At 46.8% G+C, this 9467-nt stretch overlaps 1 protein-coding gene across 1 annotated transcript; it reads right to left on the bottom strand.

Annotated features, from left to right (window-relative positions):
• Window positions 1-243: 243 nt before the first annotated feature.
• Tspyl5 (TSPY like 5) lies at window positions 244-4313 on the bottom strand. Its single transcript, XM_041637728.1, has one exon. It carries the CDS (start codon window positions 4235-4237, stop codon window positions 3026-3028), a length of 1212 nt encoding a protein of 403 aa, XP_041493662.1. The 5' UTR covers window positions 4238-4313; the 3' UTR covers window positions 244-3025.
• Window positions 4314-9467: the final 5154 nt, after the last annotated feature.

The following is a 9467-nucleotide window of genomic DNA, read 5'->3' as shown; positions in this document are numbered from 1 at the left end:
AGATGTTAGAAACACTAAATTCCCATGAGGAGAACCTGGAAAACTCATCATAACAAGACTAGTTGGCTTCCTCCAGAGCCACACAAAATATCAGTCTCTGGGAAGGACAGGGCCTGAGAAGCAGGACTTTGTGTGTCCTGTGTAAGCAGCCAGGCAAAGGCCTGAGGCCGGGAAGCCAGAGGAATACCACTCACTCCTCACTTCTAATAACCCCTCCAATTGAGACTCTGCAATATGAAATAGAACAGTAACACAAGAATTTTTATTACTATTTTTCCACAATACATGCACACTTGCAAATCTTTATGCTGCTTAGGAACAGGGAAATAATCGCATTATTACCAGGGTATCAAATATCAACTACAACAGCCAGTAAAGGATTATGTTGGAGAGGTTATTTTCACAGAACAAAGCAACCATAACAGTTCATACAAGTGTCTATGTTACACAGGAGGACAGACTGACATAGTGAAGGGTACCTTACATCACAGTCTTAGACGGATTTACAAGAGTGGCCTCTTCCTTTGCTGATGTGGGGAGAGCAGAATATCCTCTCACCTTTGAGTCTCACTAATTGTGAAGACACATTTATGTGGCCCACTTGTGGAAAAATCATTAATTTACACAAAAGGAACAGAAGCCGACCTGCTGTGATCATCAGAGTGCACCCCGCAACTATCAACACCAGAGTCCCAATCTCCCAAAGTGCACCTGACTGCATAGGCTCAGTACCTTGGACTTCAATAAACAATGCAGGAGGAAGAGGAGCTACAGGTGAAGCTCGGTTGCTCAAAGCCGATGTTGGATGCTGCGAGACAGAAGGCACACGGGGTCCAAGGACCACTTCCTTTACACCTGTTTATAGAATTTACATAACAAAGAGCAAACAGTATTTTAAAGCCAATTTGTACAGCTCTATTTTCCACATTAGGCAAAACTACAGAAAGTGGTAAGATTTTACTTAGAGGCTAAATACATAGCATATAGCGTCATCTTCCACGCATACAAGGCTGCACCTGGACAGAAAACATCCAACACAGTAACATTGTTTTTGGTTTCTTTCTGTGACTACAAAAAGAAGAAAAAACTCACTACTGATGATAAAGATTGTCCAGAACTCTGGATCCATCCTTGCTCAAGTGTCATACCTGCTAACAACCCCTTCAGTTCTCCCTTCCCAACCCTGAGTAAGGTCTCTCCTGTCACCTCCATCGCCGAGACTACTCTGCAGCCTCACGAGCCATTTCTGCCAACTTTCTACTGGTCCACTCCATACCAAGCTCATACCTATTCCATGTTGGCCTGATTTCCCTGCCTATCATCCCCTGACCACTGAGTCAAGGACCCCTTGCAGAGGTTAGGATGAAGTCCTTCTAAGCATAATGTGGCTTTGAGGAAGGACTGGCTTAGAGAACTCTACTTTACACACAAGGCAAGTCGGGACACAGGCAAGCCTGGACAGAGGGGCCCCAGCTAGGTCTGTACACTTACCAGCAATGTCTAGAACAGGTTCGCCTGCGCCTGTCCCTGGGAACACCTAGGGATTCCCCCGTAGTCAGTATATTTGCGCTAAGAAGCAAAGGCAGCCAAGGACTATTAAGTGGGAAAGCTGGGGGCTGAGGATCCCAGATGCACAGGCCACCAATGGAGACATTAGGAAGCCCCTGGGTCATAGAAGGAACACACAGAAGACAAAACTGGAGACCACAACACTGCTGCCTTAGGGTTTCTAATTCTAGCAGCTGTATACAACTTTAGAACTACAGAGTGAGTCCAGGATTCAGGACCCAGATCTGACCAGAGACCCTCTTGAGGCCTTCTGGTTTTTCTTTATCTCAGCCTACTTACATGAGTGTGCAGAGAAAGTCCCTACCTACCTCCCTAGCTGTATAAAGAAAAGCCTGGTTGATGATATTCTTTGTCTGAGCTTCGTGATGCTATTTTAAATATGGGTGGCAGGGGTTGTGGGGGGATGAGGAAGAGTAGGAAGGTCAGCAGGTAGGTAGATAGGGAAGAAGACTAAGTTGCATGGAGGTATGAAGCAAACACAGGCATACAAATGAAAAATCCCTCTTCCTAGCATTCCATTGAAGTATTCTTGTCCCATCTTAGCAAGGAATAAGGAAAGTTGACACATATTCCTAGTTGATAATGCTATGGTCCAAAGCCCTACCCTCCTCAGGGCTCACAACACGACAGCAACAAGCATATGCTCACAAATACCAGGTTGCCCACCAGGAGGGTTCCTAAAGTCTGGAGAGAGTAGGTTTGTAGCTCATGCACTGGGAGGATGGTGCCTGGGGTGATAGGCAGTTCTCGAGGTCTTTCATGAACAAGTCAGTTGGAGCCAGGAGCAACAGTCAAAGGGCTGACTGCGAACAGGCACTCCAGACTTTGACGAAAGTTTACTAGTAGAGTGGCCCAGAGGCAAGAAGAGATGCAGGATGTGAATTTACTCCTGCTTGCCCTTGACCTCATCCACACCCAGGAGTCTGCTGGACCCTAGGCCGACGCTGGAAATAAAATAGGAAGAACCTTGGTCACTGTCCCCAGAGCCACAGAATAAAATGTGGCTGATGGCCAATGCCACATGCACTGGCTTCATCTTGTGATGGCAACAGAAAATCTTGCCATTGATAACATGCATGGCTAAAATGAAGACAAAGCCCTGCTGACTGGTCACGAAGTAGCGCAGCTTGAGTATCTGTCTGGATGATGACTCAGAACGTCCACGTGAAAGACGGGTGGGGAGGACCAGCGCTACGAAAGGGGACTGGGTCGTGTAACGCTGCATACATCTTAAGTGCTTAATATACAAGCAGTGAGCGTGAGATCACACATCATGTGACACTCGTGTCAAGGTGAGGCCATGGGGAAGCAAAGAGCGTGATCACAAACGCCACATTCTTGAAAAGTTCAAGATGGCTACCGTGTATATCTTATGAGATGGCATGAACACAAGGCTGACAACCAAGCCTGCGTGGCCAGCCTGACAGCAGGAGGTAGGAGGGAGATCTCCGCAGCATCACTTGGGCTGCTTCACCCTAGGCTCAGCCATCTCCGCGGGCTGCTTTGCTGGACCAGGCCTTTCTTCCTTTCCTTTCTCTCCACGGGCTTCTTCGCTGATCAGGTAGTACTGTAGAGGATTGGGCCACAGGTCCTCGTTGATTATCTCAACAATCTTGTCAGACTCAATGGAGCCGTGATTTGAAAACCACCCAAAGAAGCTACCATTATTTTCTGGGTTTTCATTGCTTAGGGACTGTAGATCATGACCTGGGAGCCACTGGATTGGAGCTGAGCGAGACACCACTTGACCGGAGGGACCACACCCATATTCCTTGACGAGAACCTTATTTTGGAAATAGGGGTTTCGGCCAAAATAGAACTTGATTTTGTAGCCCAGTCTAGCAAGGCCAAGCTCTTCCACCTCCAGTCGGTTCAAGTAGCTCAATACCTCCTTATCTTTGGTATTCAGAAAAGATGACAGCTGGGGGTGATTCTGAAAAGCTTGCCCCCAGAAGCCGGGGATGCTCTGGATAAGGAGGTTCCGGCGCTCTAAATGGTGAAGTCGCAACTGGCCAAACTTGCGAGAGAGCCTGAGATAGGCCCTGTCGGCCTGTGCATTCATGGTCTCCAGCTTTAGCTGGACCGTCTCCAGGGTATCCATGCTGCCTACTGTCACGGAGGACCCTGACCCAGCATGCTTCTCTGCCACCTTCCTCTCCTCCCCCACTGGGACAGCGACACATGGCCCCGCGGAGCCCATCTTTGGTTTCCCACTGACTGTGGCCTGAGGTCCCCTCCCCGCGGCCTTCCTCCCGGGGACTCGCCGATTTCCAAGGCGGGAGCCATGTCGCAGCCTCGCCAAGGCCCCCACGGTTCCCACGAATTCGGTGTCAGAGGTCAGGCGCTCGGCGATGGATGCGGCCCTCTCCAGGTCCGGGTCAGGGGCCGCCAGCCCGCGCTCGCCCGCAGCCCGTGCCCGCAGCGCCAGGCCGCAGTCCAGCGGGAGGCGGCGGGCCGCGTCGTCCCCGAGCTCGGCTGCTCCCGAGCCTCCCTGGGCAGCTCCGGCCTGCACCTGCTCGGCCGCGTCGTCCTCCTCGAGCTGCGGGTCCTCTGGCGACTTCGCATCACGCCAGGAGTCGTCCTCGGCGGTGCGGACGCGGGGTCTGGCTCGGCCTTTGCCCCGGCCTTTGGCGCGGGAAGACCTTCGACCCCTACTACGGCCGCTCATGATGCCAGCGGACAGGGCTTCAGAGCTGGATCAGCCCGGGGTCGCTACCGAGCGGCCTCCCCATGGCAACCGTGACGTCATCACGGCAGGGCCCGCTGTTCCCAGTGATTGGCTCCGCTGCGGCGGCTGCGCACTAGCCCACCCGTCAACGCCGCACCCCCTTGATGTCATTTTGCTGTTGAAAGTTAGTTTCCACCTGCAGCTGACCTTGGTTGTGGTGCTGATTCATCTCCTAGCATTGATCGCGAGCGTTGTCCCCAGGGGCTCATAAGACACAGCCATTGCTCTTACAATGGCGTCTTGAAGACAACCACCACCAGTCAGCATCGTCAATTTTTCTACTCTTCCTCTTCAGTGATCTCGTGTGACATCTCTCATAATTATATGTTCATCGACATTTCTGTCTCATCGCATAATTATTCTACTGTGAGATTTGCCCCAGCAACTTAACTCTAAAGTGTAGGCAGATGCCATAATGCTGGTCTAGAATGATTTAGAAAGAACAAAAAGTCACAGCAGCTAATATTGTATAATCATACACACAAGGCTCTTTACTGAATATTTTTCTCCATTATCTCTGTTCATGAAAGAGGTATTGTTATTTTTCCCAGTTTCTTGATAAAACTGCGGCTGAGAGGCTGGCTTTGCAATTCAGTGGTAAGACACTCGCTTAGCAAATGTGGGAAGTCCTGGGTTCAGTCCTTAGTGAGGAGGTGGAAGAGGAGGAGGAAGAGGAGGTGAGGAGGGGAAGGGTACTAAGGAACATTCCGGGGATTACACACGTAAAGAAAGGCAGCCATGGCCTATCTGGCTACATATGTTATACTAACAGTCTGTTGGCCCTTTGCAAATGACTGTCCTGCCTCCTAAGGAAGCTGTTAACAGACCCTAGACTCTTCTGCCTGGGTTCAGGTTCTCTAGCTGCCTCAACCTACACAGAGTTGCGCTGTGAATCTCAGTCCAGAGCAGATGTGAAGGTCCTGAGACTAAGATGCTGTCGCTGGAATGGGACACAAAGAGAATGAAAATATCACTCTGGGGTACAGAAGGGTTTCCAGGTGAGATTCTGAGTCAGAGCATCTATCGGAGCAGGAAGGAGGCCCTAGAAACTGAAGCAGTTGGACAACCTGACTGGAATTCCCAGAGGAGTCCCAGATCCTGTGGCCAGTACAGGACCACGAGGAGTGAGGGAATCCATGGCCAGTATGAATGTGTGAAGAAATCTTCTGAGTGCATCTTCCGGGTTCAGGCACAACAAAGCCCTTGCAGCAGTGACAGAGAAGCGACTCCATCAGCCCATAGGGCCGCGACCCCTCTCTGCTCCTTTCAGTCAGTGTCTTTGTAGGGCCAGCAGTTGGGCAGCATCCGGAAGCTTGCTCAAGGTGCACACAGACCTCCCAGAACAGAAACTGAACGTTAACAAGCTCTCAGGTGGCTTTTATGTCCATTAAAGTGTAGATGATGTGGTGGGGGACATTGCTCTGAAACGGGCCCTAGCTTGAAACAACCCAATTCAGGTGGGTCCTAACTTTCTCAAAGGGCAGGCAGTTGCCTGGAAGGCTCCAGCTCCAACACAGTCTTGCCTCTAATCATCTGTCCAATCACTCCTGTCTCTGGGCTCAGAGCCTCTGTGCTGGCCCTTTCTGCTACTTTAAATGCTCTGTACCCCTCCACGTGTGCTGGGCCCCTTTTCACTTAAATTTCTCACTCTTACTGCCATCATATTTGAAACTGTGAAATCCTCCTATTTCTGTTTGTTTTCTTTTCCATAGCAGCTCTCCACGTTCTATACACTGTCTGTAGATTGGGTATATATATAATCTTTAAAGTATATACACTTATTTATTTTGAGTGTGTGTTAGTTTAAGTATAACACAGTGCAGGTGTGGAAGTCGGAGGATAATCTGGGGAAGTAGGTTCTTTCCTTCCACATCATTGAGTCTGGGCCTTCCTTATTGTTTTTGCTGCTCTGTGTACCCTATGTACACAGAGACCAGAGCCTCTGGGCATCTCTCCTGTGTCCACCTCCCATCTCACCATAAGCGTGCAAAGTCACAGATGCAGTGCAAGCCACTGTACCTCACATTTGATGCTGTTGCTGCTGTTTGTGTTTATGTGAGTTCCAGGGATTGAACTCAGGTGGTCAGGCTTGCATAGTTATGTCTGTTCAGAGCCCCCTCGTTTACTGTTTGTCTGCTCTCCAGAATGTCACCTCCGTGGACAAAAGGGTCTTTGTTTGGTTCACTGTATCTTCAATTTCTGCACACAAATAGCATTTAATCATTATAGATTGGAAGAATCGGAAGAATCAAATAATAAATTTAGAAGAGTTTATAAGTGATGTCTTAAATTCAAAATACTCCCTTTTCTTCACAGATGCAAAACTATTGGAAAAAGCTATGTCCCAAGTCAGCCTGCAGGAACCTGTTAAACTCAGCATTCAGCCAGAAATCTGTTGTTTGTTATGGACAACGTGTAAGTGAAAAATCTGAAGTGACAGATGAAAAACGTAAAATGAGACGATTGCTATTTAACTAACAGGGATTAATTAGTCCAGAGGTCACCTTAAATCCTTGTTGAAGGCCTCTCCTGAGCACTGCTTCCCCATCTTCTCCTAGTCAGCTCAGGCTCCAGTAAGCCATCCTGACCTGGGTCTCATGGAGCACTGGCTCACTGTACTATTTGTTCAGCAGTTAGACACACACTCTCTTTCCCAGTTCTATCACAGAATTACTTCTTAAACTGGATAATCATGGTCTGGAACTCTGTAAATCTCAGAGAGATAAAAAGTGAGTTGAAGTGGCCTTTATCCCTCTACAAATCGGGGCACATCTCTGAGCACTCACAATTTACGGCATCTCTGTTGTCAAAAGTCTTAATCCAGCTTCAGTACCCACATCGTATAACTCACCAGAGGCTAAACCACTGCAGGATTAACAGCGGCCAGGCCACCGCAAACACAGTTTAGTGTGCGATCTGCCTTGAGCCACGTCTCAGCCTGTCAAATAGATAGGCATCAGGTAAATCGAGACTAACACCCTTCACAGAAATACTCTAACGATCCAGATCACCCAGCTCCTGTAGCTTTAGCATTTAGAAGGCTAGTCTGTGGTGATGAACTGGTTTTCTTCCTGGGTATTAATATCACAACTGTATATGACGGAAGCTTAACTGCATAAAGGGGACTGTGTGTTGTTTTACTTTTATCCCTCGGAGCACCTAGCATGGAGCCTTGCACACACTAGTAATTATGATGAAAGCTCGCATTTACTTGTACTTCATACGATGCCACATCTTAATTCATTTAATCCCCATAGCCACCCTAAGGGGCAGAAGCAATTATTGCTCTCATTTGAAGATGAGGTTACTGCTACACAAAATGGTCCAGTAGCTTCCCTAAGGTTACACAGCCAGCAAGTGGTTTTCACAAAGGCATTTCAACCCCAGCACCATGCTCTTCCCTAGTGGCCCATGATGTCAAATTACAGCTTGAAAGACTAATCGCTCTAGCACCCTAATTGCCTTTTTTCCTCTCTAGTATTTTCAAAATTATATCTATGCATACATAAATATTTATTATGCATTTGTTAATGTTCACACAATATATACAGCAAGTAGCATTTATCAAAGGGTGTGTTAGCATGCTTGACATTGCAGTACTCAACGTGAATCAATTTGGTTTCAACAGCCAATGGTGGGAATACAGCCCTTCAGCTTCTACTCTATTTGTCCCAAGCATTCTGTGATTATTATTAGATAAATATAAGTTTATCTTGCACTCAAGGGATCTAAGGATGCTGTAACTTCTTCCTAAAATGTAAAGGCTTAGTCCATAATAATGTGAGCATGCAATTCTTTTTGTTGTAGCATTTTATTCTTGGAAAACTTAAAAATAAGTCAAGATGTTATAGTTAGGGTTTGCTTTTGTTTGAAAGTCTGGTTCCTTCTGTTTCTTTTAAGGTCAGTTTTTCTCAGATCATAGAAATTAATGAACTTGGAAAAGGACATCCCAGCCACCCAGTCTATTCCCCAGCCAAGGGAACAACATTTCCCACAGTCTCTCTAGCAGGGTCTCAGGATCCCAGACTTGACATTTTTAGCGATGGAACTTTCCTCTTCTTCCCCAAGGAGATGCTTCAAGCCCCATTAGATGTCAGGGAGTACTGCATGCTGTGAGGAATTTTGCCAACCAACTCCCACCTTCAGCTTCTGGAAGGGCATGGAAAAGAAAGCAGTATCAAGGGAATGTTTTCAAAGCCAAGGAAAGAATGAGAGAGAAACTTAACCTCTTATGGTAAATGTCCAGACTGTCTGAACTTAACTCTGAAAAATGTGCTTAGCTTCTTCAGAGCCCCCAAAGCTACAATCCCAGAGTAGACCACCTAAGTCTTCTCTGTTCATTCATACAAGCAGCCATAGAATATTTTAAAGTATTTCCACATGTGTTTTTCCTTCTCGGAATTTCTTTTTATTCTGAAATACCAAAACTACTTTAAAAATATCTTTAAGCTAAAAAAGGAAACTACATAAGAACACAGAAAAAGATTTTTATATTAAATTTTTCACTTTGAATTCCAAAATGTATCCAGAGAAGGAAAGGCAAAATAGTATTGAAATATAAAAATGCACACAGGCATACATACACATATATATACACACAAATATATGTATATTTATTTATATGTATATATACATATTATTATGTATATGTGCATAGTTATATTTTTCCATGCTATTATGCCAGAAATTATGTGTGTGTGTGTGTGTGTGTGTGTGTGTGTGTGTGTGTGTTTCTATGTGTGTGGAGGGGTTACTGGCTAGTTATGTGTCAACTTGACACAAGCTAAAGTCATTTGAAAGGAGGGATTCTCGGCTGAGAAAATGCTTCCATAAGTTCAGCTGCAGGGCATTTTCTTAATTAGTGATCAATATAGGAAGAGACAAGACCAGTGTGGGTCATGCCAACCCTGAGCTGGTGGCGCTGAGTTTTATAGAAGAGCAAGCTGACTCTTGAGGCGCTTTTCCTCCTACTGGATCACCTCATCCAGCCGTGACATGGGAGTTTGTGGCTATGCCTATTGCATCTTGTTACACCATGTTCAGTAGATATCCCTGGGAGGCCTGCTCTTTTCTGAAGAACAACAGAGGAGGAGTGGATCTGGGGAGAAGGCAGGTGGTGGGGACGAGAAGCTGGGAAGAGTGGAGGGAGAGGAGACAATGTATATTGCCA

This window comes from Microtus oregoni, unplaced genomic scaffold, assembly GCF_018167655.1.
Source record: "Microtus oregoni isolate MIOR12 unplaced genomic scaffold, Mior012 000053F_ref0000044, whole genome shotgun sequence".
Lineage (NCBI taxonomy): Eukaryota > Metazoa > Chordata > Mammalia > Rodentia > Cricetidae > Microtus > Microtus oregoni.
The sequence above is the reverse complement of the archived record's forward strand: the minus strand, read 5'-3'. Positions and strand labels throughout refer to the sequence as shown.